At 35.2% G+C, this 18,476-nt stretch overlaps 1 protein-coding gene across 2 annotated transcripts; it reads left to right on the top strand.

Moving 5' to 3' along the window:
• Positions 1-2,102: 2,102 nt before the first annotated feature.
• On the top strand, positions 2,103-18,339 carry GABRA6 (gamma-aminobutyric acid type A receptor subunit alpha6). Of its 2 annotated transcripts, XM_082724415.1 has the most exons (9): positions 2,104-2,552; positions 2,721-2,839; positions 3,424-3,491; positions 5,444-5,664; positions 5,749-5,831; positions 6,373-6,516; positions 6,923-7,075; positions 8,336-8,595; positions 17,314-18,339. In XM_082724415.1, the coding sequence occupies exons 1-9, from the start codon at positions 2,515-2,517 to the stop codon at positions 17,587-17,589; spliced, it is 1,362 nt and encodes a 453-aa protein (XP_082580541.1). In that variant the 5' UTR covers positions 2,104-2,514; the 3' UTR covers positions 17,590-18,339. The 2 variants fall into 2 exon arrangements, with proteins under 2 accessions (XP_082580542.1, XP_082580541.1); XM_082724416.1 differs by lacking the exon at positions 3,424-3,491 and having other exon boundaries at positions 2,103-2,552.
• Positions 18,340-18,476: the final 137 nt, after the last annotated feature.

Here is an 18,476-nt window from a genome sequence, read left to right as displayed (position 1 = left end):
GGATTCTAGGCCCATGGTAAATGTTAAATATTTAGTAGTTATTATTAATATTATAATATTAAGTTAATTCTCACTGATACTGTCTTAACTTGCATTTATTATTTTTAGACTGACTTGCTCTCCATAACAGTTTCTAAGGCATACAGGGAAAAATGTTTCAAGTTCTTACTAGGTAGGAAGCACTTACATAAATACCAGAATCCTTTGGTACAAGCCCCTTCTACACATGGGAAAACTAATGGCTCTCTTATATCATGGAAAGTACTACTTAGTGTTTAGTGCCAAGTTTGCATTTTCTGTGCAATAATTTTCTCTAATCATCCCTGAGTCTTTATAAGGTATTTTATACACACAAACCTTGTTGTTGGTGATGGTATAAGGAGTTAATATTCTCTTTAGAGACAAATGTGGCTTAACTATTATTTGTCTCTTTTAAATAAATAAATTTAATGAGAAAAACATATCCATTCTCTAAGAGTAAGTATACTGGTACAACTCACCCATGATTTTTTTTTTTTTTTTTGCCATACGAAAAAAATCCAGTCTTAACACCTTAATAAGTTTTCTCTCTGATGATAGAAATCAGAGATGGATGATAAACATATTGATAGAAAAAATCATGCAAGTCTACAGAGCTCAATACAGAGATACAGAGTCCCATGCTTAAATGAAAATAGTAAGTTGTAGCAAAAATGAACAGAGAATTATTTCATAGCATCATATCTACCACACAGTTAAGGTTTAGGTTATAACTGTACAATCAACAGGAGTTGAAAATGTGGTCATCAATTACAGTCAGTGTAGTGTGAAAAGAATAAGAAGAGATATGGAAACCAGGTCCTATAATGAACAAGAGAAGATTTTAGGAATGTTAACTTGAATTTGAGTGTACATGATAGCTATACTTGTTTAGATGGTTGCCATGTGGTCTTTCCCTGACAAATTATTGTGTATGGTTTCAAAGGTGAGAGCTAGGACCAGGGCACAAGTTTCAGCTTAGCACAAGTAAAACTATCTAAGAAAACAGATGCTGAATAACACTTATCAAGAATACTGGGGGATATTGATATTTGATGAATAACAAAAAAATTCCATGTAACAGTGAGATTCTGTAATCTTAAAAAAAACAACTGCTTCACAGAAATCTTTCAGTCTTACCCTTTTCTATTGTTTCTTTTTAGTCAGAGCTACTTTATTGAGATGTTCCTCAAATAATTTATGTCATGTCTTCAGAAATCACTCTTAAGACTGCTATATGTCTGAAATAGTAACAATTTAGAATTTAGATTCTGATGATACAGACTGTGAACTGGATAAATATTGTGTAGATCTGGCATAATGATGGTCATGTGAGATATTTGATTCTTTTTATGTTCCTGATGTTCTAAATATGTTATTTATATATATATATATATAATATTTAATATATATTATTAATTTAATTCTATATAATTAAATATATATACAGAGAGATTCACAATGCTTTTCTTTATTCTCATTTTAAATCATTTATTTAAAGATTACAATTTTAAGGATTAAAGTGACTTCTTTTTCTTCAACTTCCATCTACCAGACTGGACAGAGAATGTTATTTCCTAGGTTCAAACATTTTGCTTTTGACCTGTGACAAGCCTAGTGAAATAGTGCCAGCAAATCATCAATAAGCATGAGCAGAGATGCTTTATTCTTGCAGTATTTCTACAGGAAGAACTTTAATCAGCTATTTGCAGACATCCATGAAACTGATGAATTTTCTAAAGATAGTGGTAGGACCCATTTATGGCTTAGCTTGAGCTGTCCTATCTTAAGAAGGATCAACAAAGTACTTAAACAAAATATATTAACCAAATAGTAAGACAGTCAAGTGTTGTTCTAGCATATTATAAATGCTTTTCAAAGAATAATGAGGGACAATTTTTAAATACAGAGGAAAGTTGTCTGATGTAATAAAGCTGATGAAATCAGAAAGAGAACTCAAAAGGATCTCAATATTGTTGGACTTTTTAAGCAGTAAGAGCTGTGTAGGAATCCTTCTGTGAACCACAGAAATAATAAATGCTGAGCCCATTGGAACATAATCTCAATCAGCAAGATGCCACTGCTTTCCAGATTTCCTCACAGGGCCCTGCTAATTCCATGCCAAAACTAGCAGTGGATTTCTTCCTTCTAATCTCCCCTAATGCCTTATTCGATTATTGTCACTGCTCTCCAACCATACACTGTCCCTCCGGACTCTCCTTTCCCAAGTGAGTCTACCAGAAGACGCTGAGTGTCCATCAGGATGTAGTCTAAGACCACAAGCCACCTTGCTCCACGTGAAAAGGCAGAAGAGAGAACAAGTTTTGCGGGCAACCTCTTCATCTCTGGATTGCTGGCTGAAGGCAAATAGGGAAAAGAGATATGAGGGGTCTGGACGGTTACTTTAGTTGATTGGCAAAGTCAGGGCGGGGAGATTTGTTAAGAGGAAGGAGAGCACAGGAGGAGGGTGAACTAGGCATTACTGAGCACTGCAGGATGGCATCACCTCTGCTCTGGCTCTACATTCTTCTATGGTGAGTAAGATTTTTTCCTGATTTTTCATTTTAGTGCAGAGGAAAACGAGAGCACACACCCACTGGGTGACTTCTTACCAAATCATGGAAGAAGCCTGGGTGGTGTGGCATGTATTTGTGGTGGGGTACATGAGTAGGGAGTGAGGATCATGGACTGTTTGCTCACAGGGTAGAAAATACCCTAGGGACACTTGAAGATGAAGAAAGCTTCTACTCCAGAAACATCAGTCGGATCCTGGACAACTTGCTTGAGGGCTATGACAACCGGCTACGTCCAGGATTTGGAGGTGAGAGGCAGCATCCTTACTAAACCAAATGTCTATATTCTCCTTTCCCCCTTCCCTTTGTCTAAGACCCAGAGGCTTCATAAGGATTGCAGATTGGTAAGGAAAGGGGTACTAGGAGAGGCCACATGTTCCATCCAGTCTCTGTCCCTTCCTCTGTTTGTGACCTTCTACACATATTATTTGAACCCTCTAAGCTACAGCTTCCTCAGCTGTAGTATGGGTTTGCCTCGTAGAGTTGTGTGAGTGTAGAATGAGATTCTCCATTTAGAGCACTTTTCTAAGCATTTGTTCCCACCCCCCCCCAAAAAAATTACCAAGGTGTGTTAATTATTGTTACAATTATTATGAGAATTCTAACTTCTCTTCCATTCCTTAAATTTTTCAAATTGACCAGAAAATTTTCAAAATAATGCAACCGGTTTGAGTTTTCATAGTTGAAAAACCCAAAGGCTTCTGCTAATGAATTCCTTTAGGAGGGATTGCAGGTTCTAACCATGAGAAGGGACTTTGTGGTAGGGTCATTAAGTTCAGAGTCCTTAAAATCACTGGTGATATTTGCCCCCATGCTTCTGGGCTAATTTCAGGTGCTGTCACTGAAGTCAAAACAGACATTTATGTGACCAGTTTTGGGCCCGTGTCCGATGTGGAGATGGTGAGTAAGCTCTGAGTGAGGAGGGTAACTTTACTTATTGGCTGGAGGGCAGAGTCCCAGAACTAATGATCTTGGACATTGTTACCAAGTTTGGCTCCATAGTCCTAATGCAATATGTGTGTTCATGCCAGGAGCGCATGGTCATTAGAACAGATTACTGGCTTAATTGCCTTGACATTTCACTATGGGCTCCACTTGAACACTTTAACCTGCGGGACTTTCTAAGATTCTGTTCTCTCTTCTGGCCATATATCATGCACCCATTATTTTCTACAAAGATAAGGTTTCCCCATTTTTATATAATCCTGGTAAATTTTTAGAATAGAAAAAAAGAAAAATAAACAAAGATGATATATCATGTAAAAGTATATTCAGAATATCTATGAAACTTAAAATATGGCTGTTTTCTGTAGCACATCATTTTCAGTATATTTTATTAAAACAGTGAAGGGCATCATTTGGAAAAGCTAGTGCTTTGTACCTTTTGTGTTGCAAATGGACCAGTAGGTGTTCTGGGAACTCTGTTCCAGGTACAGATGGCTGTAGGATTCGTAAGGGATTATTTATAGTAAGTGGCAATGAAAATCTGAACTAGTCTTCTAGAACAAAGTGCATCATGATATTTTTTCCACAGTTTTCAGTTACCATTTCCCCCTAAAAGTAAAATATAAGTACTAAAATCTAAATGCACATAACTCTTAAAATAATTGAATCATTAAAGTTTATTAGGGAAATGTAGCTCTGGATAAATAGTTATTAGAGACTTTTATCTTCTGATCTTTGAGCTGACAAGAAAAGAAAGAGGCAAGAGGGGGAAAAAAGGAAGTACCAGAGGAAAGAAAAGGAGAAGGGAGGGAAAAAAGTAAGAAAGAAAACGAGGAAGTGAAGGAGAGGGAGAAGGACTTTATTTAAGAGAAAAATGTCTTAAGACTTGAAAGAAAGGAGAGTCAGCATTATCCAGAATCCTCAATTATTTTACTATCATATTTTTCATTGAGTACTGACTCATCCCAAGTATAAATAACCACAACCATACTATATATATTGTTGAAGTCTGGGGAACACTTGACACTTCATTTTATGTATGGGTCTCATTTTTTAAGTATATTTGTTCAGTAGAGAGCTTGTTAAAGCCTGGATCATTATTATATGGTATACTGTGTGTCAAATTATATTTTAAAAATCTAATCACAACTTGTAGTAATAGGTCTCATACAGGAACACATAAAGTAGACAAAGCAATTATTGGCAATATTTTTATATACTTACAAGCTGTTATTTATCATTGACTTTTGCAATGGCTCTTACCATAATTCTTAATATTTCTAATGTTATTTCATAAAAGCCACAAATTAAAACTCAAAATTTCAATTATGCATGCTTCAATGATGCTCTGAGTAATCATGGTAACATTTGCTTTTATATTCTCCAAGAACAATATAAAATTATTGGGATGTGCAGCCAGAGTACACTTACCAAGCAAAGTTTACCCATCCTTGGAAGTTCGGTAAATGGTAATAAGGTATTTGGAGACACCTTTGAAAGTGAAGAAGGCACTGAAGGGTGTGAAGACTGTGATGGTAGGAAGGCCAGCACAAAACCTAGACTGAAAATCTTTTCATATTTTTCTTCTAAATTAATGGAGGGAAATTTGATAGGTCAGTAGATGGAGAGGTGGATGACTGATAGAAAAAAGGAAGAATGTTGAGGAGGGTCAACGTGGAGGAGGGAGTTTGGCACAACACAGTGCTATCTTTTATAATGATATTACAAACTTTGAGTTTGAGAAAAATAATAATTACTGAAATCACAGGTTCTCTGATAGTCTGAAGTTACTATCACAAAAAGTTGTTTTATTTCCAAAATTTTAGAATTAGATATATAAGCTAGTGAATAAACTATTCTTAATAAATTATCTCCCCAGCTTGCATGAATATCTTATTTTCTCATAGGAGTATACGATGGACGTTTTCTTCCGCCAGACTTGGACTGATGAGAGGTTGAAGTTTGGGGGGCCAACTGAGATTCTGAGTTTGAATAACTTGATGGTCAGTAAAATCTGGACCCCTGACACTTTTTTCAGGAATGGCAAAAAATCAATTGCACACAATATGACAACCCCTAATAAACTCTTCAGAATAATGCAGAATGGAACCATTCTATATACCATGAGGTGAGGTTTCCGCAATTCAGCTACCTCTAATCCAAATGATTTGTCCACATACTAACATAGAACCATTTATTTTAATGTCCCTAGGCTTACCATCAATGCTGACTGTCCCATGAGGCTGGTGAACTTTCCTATGGATGGGCATGCTTGTCCACTCAAGTTTGGGAGTTGTAAGTTATTCATTCAAAATATAATTATTGGGACACGTGGGTGGCTTAGTCAGTTAAGGGTCTAACTCTGGATTTCAGCTGAGGTTATGATCTCAGGGTCCTGGGATTAAGCCCTACCTCAGAACTTCCCACACTCAGTGGAGAGTCTACTTGTCTCCCTCTTTCCTATACCCCTTTTTCTGAAATAAATAAATCTAAATAAATAAATAAAGGCAGTAGTCTTTTAAAAATACATGTGTGTGTGTGGGTGTGGGTGGGTGTGTGGGTGTGGGTGTGTATGATTATTTGATTGTAGCCAAAGACCAAAAAGCAAAAGAGAAACATTACTATGATATTCTCATTGTTATTCCAGGAATATACTTACTTAATCATGTCAGTCAATCTTATAAATAGTCAGAGGTTTTAGTTACGCAGATTAAAAAAAAAAAAAAAAGAAGGAAAATTTATGTTTGTAGCTCCTTTTTATATGGACAAAATTTGCCCTGAAGAAAAAAAAACTAGTAAGATTCACTGTTATGTTTAATTGGTTTTAAAAATTCAGATGCTTACCCCAAAAGTGAAATCATATATACTTGGAAAAAAGGACCACTTTACTCTGTCGAAGTCCCAGAAGAATCTTCAAGCCTCCTCCAGTATGATCTGATTGGACAAACAGTATCTAGTGAGACAATTAAATCTAACACAGGTAAGAATTAGACCAATTCATGAATGTAACCCAGCAAGGTGACCCTCATACACATTTTCAAAATATCTATTTCTTTCTTCTCTGCATTAGCTATCCTGGGCTACATTTGCGGTTTTGAAGTGATGAGTAGCCTTCTTTAAAATTGATTTTGCAACCATGTGCATAAAAAGATTTATGTAACCTTGGAATAAGTAGTTTTCTATGCATATGACACAAAGAACCCAACGTAAAACAATGAGCTGATGTATCTATCATCTGCTTGATCAAGTATCTTTGTCATACAGAGAAATATGACTTTACTTGTTTTCTTCCAGCCCATGTTAAAGATCTGCAAGATTTATTTCCAGCTGCATTCTTTCTGCACCCTGTCAAAAGCAATAATACTGATATACATGTTTTCCAACAGGTGAATACGTAATAATGACAGTTTATTTCCACTTGCAAAGGAAGATGGGCTACTTCATGATACAGATATACACTCCTTGCATTATGACGGTCATTCTTTCCCAAGTGTCTTTCTGGATTAATAAGGAGTCTGTCCCGGCCAGAACCGTATTTGGTATGCTTTCCACTTTGGCTATACTTCCACTCATCTGGCTCTTATTTCTTGTGTAGGTTAGGGGAATATTCACACTAGTGTACTTTTTCGATCCACAAAGGAAACAGACTCCAGTCTCATTCAGGCATATGTATGATATTAAATGACCTTTATGTTATCCCAAGCTACGTGGTGAATCCACGAAAAACTTTGTCTTGGCAAGAATTCTGGCTGGATTCCTGTGCCTTCCCTGTGCCCTATTTAGGAGTGTTTTGTTTTGTTTTGTTTTGTTTTAATCTCAATTTGCTTTTTCATAACTAAGGAAAAGCAGAAAAGTAAAAGTGACATGTAAATTCTGAAAAGAAAGGCTATTGAAACTTAATACATAAATTATATCTATCATAAAGTATATCTTGCCTTAATAGGTTGAATCATAATAAACTTGTTTTTCTAGATCTCAAAATAGTTAAATATAACCAATTACCCATGTTTCAACCTCTTGATTTCACTATTTATGATATGTGGAATGACTATTAGTTTTGAGAAAAAGCTGTAACAGAAAATATCATCAATAACAAAAGCCAATTTTTTCTGGGTTTTCATGATTATACATTTAGAGAGGTTTATAGGGAAGATCTGAGTTGAATTAAAATCTCAGATGAATTTTTACTTTTTAATTTACTATATTAAAATACATCTGTTTCTGCAAATTATAAAAGAATATCTATATAATGATGTTGATCATCTTTAAATTACGTGTATTTCCCAACTATTATATAAGACATAAAACTGCTGGTGATGGAGTGATGAAATTATTTTCTCATGAGTAAATATTTTACCTTAAAACTAAGCTAGAAATTTCAAAAAATTCTGAGGAACCTAATTTTATGTTTACTATTCATACCAGATAGACTTCTTAAATATGTTGATAGACATTACCAGCTATTCAAATTGACCAAGAATTCAAGTTTTTAGTACTTAAGTGATTATTTGTTATAAACTTGCTTAAGAAGTAACAACTAGAATTACTCACAAGTTAAACTTTACAATAGTTAAACTAAATCGAATCAGAAAATATTTTTTTGAGCAACTACAGTGTATATGGCACTATACTAGGTATTGAAGAATACAAAAATGGTAACACATATATAATAATTGTGAACAATTATAAAACAAGATCAAAAATTACATTTGGAGTGTTTAATCCACTGACACATTCTCATTTGATGTTGGTTTGGGATTCCAAATGCTAATACTGCATTTTTTTTTTTTTCACTTTAGGGATCACCACTGTTTTAACCATGACCACATTAAGCATCAGTGCTCGGCACTCCTTGCCCAAAGTGTCGTATGCAACCGCCATGGATTGGTTCATAGCTGTTTGCTTTGCTTTCGTCTTCTCAGCTCTTATTGAGTTTGCGGCTGTCAACTACTTTACCAATCTTCAGACACAGAAGGCCAAAAGGAGGGCACAGATTGCCGCTTCACCCCCAGTGACAATATCAAAAGCGAGAGAACCTTTGGAAGCTGAGATTGTTTTGGTAATTATTTACTTTTCTCATGTTACTCATCAGTATAGGAAAAGGCAGCCTAACAGTAATCACAAACAATTAAATAGTGCAAAAGTACTATTAGCTGAGCACAGGTTACACAATTCTGAATCCAAGGCCAACTTCTTTTCCAACTTCATAGCAAACAACACAACACAACACAACACAACAATCTTCCATTTTTCTTTGCTCTAAACTTCTGGCGTTCTTCTTTTATCATCCTCACTGGTACTAGCAGATTACAAGCTCTCAGAGGGGATGAGAACAATTTTTCTCAGCCTTTAGATGTTTCCTTTTAACAGGTTTACTTATACTAATTAGGGAGAATAAAGTGAAAAAAAAAAGTTCCTAATGAGGCTTCAGAGTCTGAGGGAAATAAAGAGGGACTCTACAGAATGGACAATTTTTGTTAGAAATCTGCTTGCTACTTCACTCCATGAAGGCAAGATGTGAGTATTAGGTCTGGGAATGCCAAGTCATAAGCAAGGTTTTTAATTTTCATGAAAACTCTCAGGTCCACATTTGAATATTAAATACATGTTTTTTAACATGTTTTTATTCAAAGACTTATAATTAGTGACAAATAGCTATAAAACTCAATTTAGATTTGCTGTGGCTAAACTTTGGTCCTCAGAGGTTATTTTGAAAAAGAAACAAATGATGGCATTAATAATTCAAGAGTCATAAATGCACTCCCAAACTTCAGTTTCCCATGTGAGTAAATATTCTCAGCAGTTCAGCTGTGCACACTTTTTTAATGGATTATAGAAATGATTGACAAATATAAATTTTTATGTCAATGCAAATTCCAAATTGTAGTTGTTGAAAAGAAGAAAATTTCACTCTGTAAAATCAAGTACTGCTGACACTTTGAACTGAAAATATCTTTATAATCAATTCTGGTGAACATTTCCAAATCACAGAACCACATGTAGTTCAACTAATCCTTGGTTAACTATAATGATAAAAATCACAAAGCTATATGTGTTTTGTTCTCAAATACTTGGGTATTTATTGGATAAAAAAATGATAGGTCTTATCGAAACTTCTCTTTTGATATACGAAGAAAATTGTTTGAGAATTTATATTTTCTCCAAGGAATAAAACAAGGCAGATCCCATAAGTGAAAATATATAATTTAAAGATTTTTTTTTAAATTGGCTCTCATTAGGAAAAAAAAAAAAAAAGTTTGCCTTCCAGTGATCCAGACTAATTGCCTCTGCTTACAAATCAAAAACAGTGTCTTGGAGAGAGAAAATGTTTGGTGCTAGCCAGTAGAAAAACTAGGAATTGATTGCAGGAGTCCAATATACACAGATTTACAGAGGCAGAGGCTATCTCCTCTCCAACAATTCCTCAAAGGCTGATATATAAAAGAATGCATAACACAAAAGAAAACATTTTCAGAATGTGAGGTCATTCCCAAAATTCTTCTCTTGACCTAATGATGTTTTCTTTATATATGTGTATTTTGAAGGACCACAAGTATATAAATTTTATAGCAGAAAGATGCTAGTCTGAAGACTCAATCCAAAACCCTCGAAAATATTGTTTTCAGAAAATATTTTTGAGAATCAGCTTATATTTGTAAAAATAAGTGATTATGTTATAAGCTGTCGGTATCTATATAGGTATTGCCCAATGATCACATATTGTCTTAACATATATCTATATGATATATGAATGAAGAATTCATATTTATCAGAATTCAGTTTAACAGTTTCCTTTTAGAAATTCAGTAAAAATGCAAAGAGTCATGAGAAACAAGATAAAAAAATAAGTCCAATGATTTTGAATATATTCATTGATCTGCTATTGAGATGAAAAGACCAACTTCCTTACTTTAGCTCTTTTGAAATATGTATTACTGAGAGGAATATGATTTCAAATCCTTGGAGAAAGAATGGAGTTAGCATTTTCTATTATTTTAAAGATATAATTTATTAATAAGATAGAATTTAAGATCTCAGTTCTTCATATAAGCTATCTTCCACAATTCTAAAATAGTAACATATAATGAGCAGGTCCTTTGGAAAGCTGGATTAAAAAATGCATTTAAATCATCTCAAAGTACTTTTTTCTTGCAAGTTGACTTTTTTTTATAAAAAATTTTATTTCTAAACCTGGCTTCACTTAAAACATTTTAAGGTAATGAAAAGTACCATTTTGTTTCTGAAAGGGCAGGTCAAAGAGTAAAAATAAAGACCAAAATAAGCAAACCTAGCCATACAAACTTTGTAGGTATCAAAAATAAATATAGATGATTACATAGAGCATTTACATTTTATTTTCATGTCAAACCTTGGCAATTTGCCTTATATGATGTAGAGGAACAAACATAAATTACACATTTGCAATTTATACAACACAAAGGTATATTATGATGGCTAGGCCGTTTTTTCTTTCAAATGCCATGACATTTAAAAGTGCCTATTCAGTTGTAATCAAAATAGCATTATTTGAGTAAGTTAGACATTGAAATAGCAAACCAATGTGGTGAGGTTGAAATAAAATTAAGTGCTTAGATGTTTCATGTGATTCTAAGTTATATTTTAATGTCCTCATTGCTTCTCACAGGAAGCTACTTAGAATGAATATAGGAAACAGTTTATCACTTTGATTTTGACCTTGAAATTAAATATTATAATGACAAAGAAATTCAGGAGTTTTAAATCTAATACTCAAACCTGAAGAGATATTTTAATTTTTTTTTTATTTTTTATAAACATATATTTTTATCCCCGATAGAGGAGAGGACCGTTCTTCGGTCAAGGGTATACGAGTAGCTGCGCTCCCCTGCTAGAACCTCCAAACAAACCTGAAGAGATATTTAAAACTAATACCTCAGAAGTGCTTTCTGGTTTTAAGGTAGTTGGAACTAGATACTGGGTTTTGGATTTTTTGTCGTTGTTTTCTTGCTTTTTTGTGGGTTTTTTGGGGTTTTTGTTTGTTTGTTTGTTTGTTTTGTTTTGTTTTTAGATAATGAGAAGAAATTATCAACAGCTTCTTTCCTGCTTTTACAGTGCTTTTCCTTATTGCTTTTATCTGGTTTCTTATCTTGTCATTAAAGAGTTAGTCTTATCTTCATGTTTTATAAATTGTTATGTATCTGGGGTATACTTATTCTGCATATGAGACCAAGTTTGGACCTCAATCACTTTTTGGATGTTTTGCTAGATTCCTTGTTATTTTAAAGGTCTAAGCCCTCATTATTACGTTCTTAAGAATGAACTCCCTCCACCCATCGACACATCCAGTCTCGCTTTCCTTTTTCACAGAAAGTGTGATGTTCTTGGTAAATTATCTACAACAAAATTGGCCAGAATTTCATTAGTCAGGACAATGATTATATTTATACTGCTTATATTGTTTATTCACTATTTTTTCCCTTTTCATCTGGCACCCATTTATTGAGTATATATGTATTCAATGAATTATTCATATTATAAGTACTTGTTAAACGATCTTATGTTCTATATCCTTTGTAGAATGCTAGAATATATTAGTGAGTGACATCAGTACTGCCTCTACTTTCATGAGCTTCTTGCTGAACAGGAAGAAAGACAAACGTATGAGCCATAATGAATCATTGTGACAAAGGCTGTATTAGAGATGTATAGGGGCTAATGAAGAGTCATGCAAGGGTACCTACCACAGGCTGGAGAGAGCATCATTCTGGAGGAAGTTTTGCCTGAGTTGAGAACCAAAGAATGATTTTGGTCCTGTTCTAGAAACACTAAATTGGTTGCTAGAAACTTGGGAATAGAGAGGGAAATAAGATATATCCTTTCCATATTCCCTTTTAAGGTTGGGATGATCTGCTGGGTCATTATCACGGTTGCCTTCCACCCATGTACAGAGATAGAAAGCATAGAATACTGAAAGATTAACCTCCCGTGTTCCAAATATTGTCAAGATTTCTTTGAATACTATCATTTACTCTGTAGCCCATCTGAGACTCAGTCCCTGCGCCATGGTTGTGCTATTTCATAATTTAAAGAGAGGGTAGGTTGGATTGGATGAGGGGTGTGGGTGGTTAGTTCTTTCCCTATACCTTCTATCAAATCCTCATCCAATATTCCCTTCTTTACCATCTAAACATTCCAATATGGTCTGGACATGTACCTAGCACCACTGACCCACCAGACTGCTGCCAAAAAGCTGCTTCTTTGTAGAAATTCTGGAATCGTCTCTGTCCCAATTCTACCAGCTATTACGTAGATGCAAGAAAATTTGATTTGAAATTCTTACTTCCTCCACAATAATTAATATAATAGTTTTTTTTAAATCAAGTACTAAATGTTTTCAAATTTCTCTTATATTTGGTGCCTCTCTTTGCTGCTTCTAAAAACAGATGCTTTTTTTTGTCCCTTGGATAATGTAGCTGTGGTTAGAATATCTCTCTTAAAAGAGACACATTAGCCAGAAAAAAAAAAAAAAAAAAGAATATCTCTCTTGAGAGGTAACCCATTGCCCCCTCCTCTTTAACGTATTAGAGTCACTGAATATTGTATCAAAGTACTTTCCATAAGTACTTTCCAAATGTCTTATCTTTACATCAAATAATTGATTGTCATAAAGTCCAGTTCGACTCAAACTACCTTTGCAATATGGCATTATTTAAAACAAAGCAATGCTCTATAAATACCCAAAGCAGGATGGCATTCAGCAGCAGGGGAGCCCTGGAAAAATTCAAAACCACAGGTGTTCCACTCAAAACAGTGACAGCCCCAAGCTGAGCCCTCATCTGGACTCTGACAAAAACCTATTTTACCATCAGCTGAAGCTGCTGAGCTTACAATAGAACAGGCGGGGTCTGATGCAAACCTGTATCTTGAATGGCTTGCAAAATTGGCTTTCTTTTCACTTCAGAAATTCAATGTGATTCTTCTAAATTGGAGTCCGGTTTCCTGTACTGCCAATTCCCAATTATTCAGGAGCTGATTATCCAGCATGTGGGTTAGCCAGACCTCTTCCATTTCCTTGAGTATGTCATATTTGCTGCCTGCTAGAAACACCCCCAGTCGCCACTGGACAGTGAGACAGCTGTAACTCTAAGCCAGTGATACTCAGTGGTAGGTGACTTTTCTCCCCAGAGAATATTTTGCAATGTCTGGAAATATTTTTGGTGGTCACCACTTTGGGGAGGGAGATGCTCCAGGCATCTTCTGCGTAGAAGTAGAACCCACAACTGATGCTCTTCAACATCCTATGAAGGACAGGACAATGATCCACAACAAAACAGTTGTGACCCCAAAATGTCAATAGTTCTGTGTTTGAGAAACTATATGCTGAAACTTAAAACTGATGGGGAGAAGCCATAATAATTATTTAGAGTGTGATCTTTAGCATCTGAGAGTGATCACATTCAGGCACTGCCAGTTACTGTGTGAGCTTCCCACTTAAGCCTTCATTTGATTATCTCTAAAATGAAAATAATAATATTTCATCATAATTCCTTTTTCTAGGAATTAGCAAAGTAATGCATGTAAAGTCTGTGTAGTGTTTGTCAATTGTAAGCATTCAGATATGGTACTTGTAATATGAAACAAGACACTAAAATACAATGTTAAATAATCATAAAATTTTTTGTTTTCTTCTCCTTGCCTGATTACTTAAGAAATCCTGGAAATGTTCAGATTTTCATTCATTTGTTGCATCAGCATATGCTTATTAAGCACATACTATGTTCTGTGCACTAACTAGGCACTGTGGGGTGCTTATACTTGACAATAAGATGCCCTCTACCAATAAGGAGATTTCACGTCAGGAAAAGAGATAAGGCAGAACAGAAATAATATTCACAAGGAAGAATGTGATAAGAGCTAAACAAATTATAGCATTTAAGTAAGCAGAAAAGGGTTCTCTTTCTTGAAAATCTATTATATATATTATATATATAATATCATCTATCTTATCTATGAATATTTTCTTTCTCAAATTCTTAAAGATAAGAAAAACTTACAGAGAAAGCAATAATTGTCCTTAGCTTTAAAGATGGCAGGTAAGTAGTATATGGGACTGCACTCAAGGGCTTTCTGACTCTTTTGTCCACTTAACTCTCAAGGAAACTTCCATTGAGATTGTTTGGAGAAGCAGATGAGGAAAGGGGAATACTGTTGCAGGGGATCTTTCATTCCAGGCCCAAAATTTAATGCCATTAAAAATTTCATGGTATTTTTAGTGATGTTGCTTAACTCCAGACAAGGGTCATTTGGTAATTCTTAATAAGTCATGTGTGACATTGTGACAATGTCAAAAGATTGACAATTAACTCCCCCCCCCCACAGCTCTAAAGAGGGAGAGATAAAACAATGCCTTACATCTTTATGGTAGATTATGTTTTATAATAACTTTTTCATCTCAATGAACTTTTTCATGTCTGCTCTCTTTCTCCTTAAAAAAAGAAATTTAAAAAAAAGAAATAAACATAAGCAATGCATGCTATTAAAAATCTTGAGTTTAGAAAGACCATCTACTCTAAGGCTTTCCCTTGTTTTACTCTATCATGATCCTTGGAAATTTTACTAGAGTAAAATATTTTAATATTCCATGTATCTGGGAGGAGGTTGACTCTTTTTAGAAAATGAAATACTAACACATTTGCTCTTTCAGGTGGAGAATATTTCAGTAACATAGTTAATGGCTAAAAATTCAAATTAGAGCCTGAGATACACAATAGAAACTCTGGAAAGTAGGTTCTATGTTTATTCTCTATAGGCAGCATACATTGAGACCAACATACCACTACTCTGGTCCTATCCACATGCTAACCGGTGACCCTGGATACAGTAGTCCTTAGCTGTCACATGTTTTTGTAGAAAGTATCACTTATTTCTCAAGATTGGCAGACTGAGCCCTCACTATTTTAAATTATCTTTACCACCAAGACCTATGATTTATTTAATTATGTCAAGAGTCCCTAGGATAATACTGGGCCAATATATAACAAAAAAAGATATTCTTTCCTTGCAACTCACCATCAGACTTAACTACAGAGACTCATTTTTGCTTTTGGTGAAGAGATTTTCCCACAGCCTTTAAATGGGCTTGAACTCTCAATGATGACTATTATTATTTAGATACTCAGTAAATTCCATGACAAATCAAACAGCAAAATTCAAAAGGGGACTATAGAGAAAAGAGGTTCTTAGAATTGTTGATTCTCGCACTCCAAATGTCACCACATCGGCAGGTCATTCTGGTCCTGTGGCTCAACCGGCACAGGGGAGGTGGCTGCCTCATCCTGTTGCTGCAGGGTTGCTGGCTAAAGCCACAGGAGTCTGCCCACGTGAGTAACATACCCTGCCAGGCATCAAAGTGGTGATTTTGCTGCCAGGGAGAAAACAAGGTAGTTTTACAAGAGCAGAGATAATGTACAGCAAGTGTTTGAAGGCAGAAACCAGCAAGGACAACCTGGTCACAAGGAGAGTGACTAGTACAGGATATAGACAAGAAAAGATACAAATCAGAGCAAGGTCCTCTAGTCTCCAAGTATGAAAAGAGTCTAAAGCAAACAAAATTAGAGTCCCTGCACTAGACCCAATACTTTAAAGTAAAGACAAGAAAATGTGGGGATGATGAAACAAGGATCACAAATGACCAGTGTAGTTTATTACTAACTGTGTGACTATGGGCAAGGTATTACCAGCTCCACTCTCTGGACTTAGCCTTTTCACCTAACAATTAATGTACTAAGTATCCCTTTCAGGACTAAAAGGGCTGTCTTAAGATTTCTAGTGACAAAAAAGAACATGTAACAATTTTGAGGTCAGTAAATGAATCAGTTTTTGGTGACTTAGGATGGAGGGAGAAGGGACCAGTGGAGAAGTTCTGAATGGGAAGCAGAAATCTCTCAATATTGAACTTCTGAGCTTAAGAGACAGCTGTATTTCAAGGGATGAAATATGGTTTAAGGGTATTGGTACTCTGTCACTGGCTTTTCACATACATGAGCACCTTAGAATTTTTGTGGCTATTATCTCAGCTGGGTCACACTTACGAACGTGTGAAGATGAGGATGTAGGCTAGAAGAATGATATCAACTAACTGAATTGCTATATTTTTTTATTAATTAATTGTCCATATATTCCAAATTGAAATCCCTCTTGTTGCCCACACTCATTGCCCTATAGGTTTATGCATTACCAGGGAGAAGGGGTTGGATAAAACTTTGCAACCTAGTTTATCTCTTCCTAATGGCCCAGTAGTCAACACAGTTTCTGGGATGTAGACTATGCTGGCATCAATTGCTGATGTATGAAATTATAGGGTTTTGGATGGCAGCAAATCATTTTTTTAAAATTTATTTTACCACTTTCTTAGAAAGATAGGACCATCAAATACTAGTAAAAATTTGCTAATATTAAAAAAGAAATTTGCGGGGCGTCTGGGTGGCTCAGTAGGTTAAAGCTTCTGCCTTTGGCTCAGGTCATGATCCCAGGGTCCTGGGATTGAGCTCTGCATCGGGCTCACTGCTCAGCAGGGAGCCTGCTTCCTCCTCTCTCTCTCTCTGCCTGCCTCTCTGCCTACTTGTGGTATCTCTTTCTGTCAAATAAATAAATAAAATCTTTAAAAAAAAAAGAAATTTGCTAATATTTCATCTTACCTAGTAGGTAGTCAATAATATCTGTTCACGGTGAAAAAGTAAATAACTATGTGATCACTAGTCTTTTACCTAGGCTGAATATTTATGTCTTTTGCCTACAGCATCCTGATTCCAAGTATCATCTGAAGAAAAGAATCACCTCTCTGACCTTGCCAATAGTTCCATCCCCTGAGGCCAGCAAAGTCCTCACTAGAGCTCCTATCTTACCATCAACTCCTGTCACACCCCCACCACTCTCTCCAGCCTTTGGAGGCACCAGTAAAATAGACCAGTATTCTCGGATTCTCTTCCCAGTTGCATTTGCAGGATTTAACCTTGTATACTGGATAGTTTACCTTTCCAAAGACACGATGGAAGTGAGCAGCAGTGTTGAATAGTTGCAGCCAGGACAGCTTGGATGTTGTAAGTTCTCGTTTTCTGATAGCATTGAGACTTGTATAGATGCTTTTCTGAACATTGAAAATCTGTAACATATAGCTCTGAGTAGCATGTGTAGGTCAAAAAGCACTAATATTACTCCTCAACACTAGAAGTTGAAGGTTGTTGAAAAATATGACTTTTCTGTATGTTGGAGAAAGAGTTTGTAAGAGAATAAGATGGACTTAAGAGGAATTTGCCAATCTTTGTCCTTCATTGTTCAATATTTTAATTGTCACAATTAAATTGTCATTTACCACAAAGAATATAAAATAAGAAATGCCAACACTTCCAAAGGTTGCCTTAAACTATGTTTATTTTGGTTTAGTTCTCAAAGACAGCAAAATATAAATAATCTAAATATTTATCAATAGATTAATACCAGCATGTTGGAGGCCTTTATGCTAGTAAAATGGTTTTCAGTGTCAAGCCCATATTGAGCTTAGCCATTTTTTTTAACCTTGCTGTGCTATTTTACCTCAATGAATACATAAATAAAACAAAGTATGCATATGTACATAGCTTTAGTTGGGCTGCAATACAGTGCTATTTTATCTCAGTAAGCTCTTCTTTCAAAATAATATGTTCATCATAATTCCATGAAATTGTAGAAAACAATGAAACTATGACAAAGCCTTGTTATATTATGACTGTGGCTATAGCTCATATTTTCTACCTATGTATACCACTAAATAAAACAATAAACATTGTTCTCTGGATCTATTTAATAAAGCTGGGGAGAAGATTTCTTTTAAGTATGAAGAAATTAAGACACTCTACTTAATGTTAGTGTCCCTGATGATTCTAACAAGTAGAAAGTACAGGACAGGTCAGCTCAGTCACCTCA

This window comes from Mustela nivalis (assembly GCF_964662115.1).
Source record: "Mustela nivalis genome assembly, chromosome: 3".
In the NCBI taxonomy this organism is placed as follows: domain Eukaryota; kingdom Metazoa; phylum Chordata; class Mammalia; order Carnivora; family Mustelidae; genus Mustela; species Mustela nivalis.
Note: the sequence above shows the minus strand (reverse complement) of the source record. Positions and strands in the feature narration are given on the sequence as shown.

Excerpts from the sequence above, each read along its gene's own strand:
- GABRA6 (XM_082724415.1), top strand. The coding sequence starts at position 2,515 with ATGGCATCACCTCTGCTCTGGCTCTACATTCTTCTATG. Across the intron at positions 2,840-3,423 it reads GCTACGTCCAGGATTTGGAG|GTGCTGTCACTGAAGTCAAA; the intron begins GTGAGAGGCAGC and ends GGCTAATTTCAG. Across the intron at positions 3,492-5,443 it reads CCGTGTCCGATGTGGAGATG|GAGTATACGATGGACGTTTT; the intron begins GTGAGTAAGCTC and ends ATTTTCTCATAG.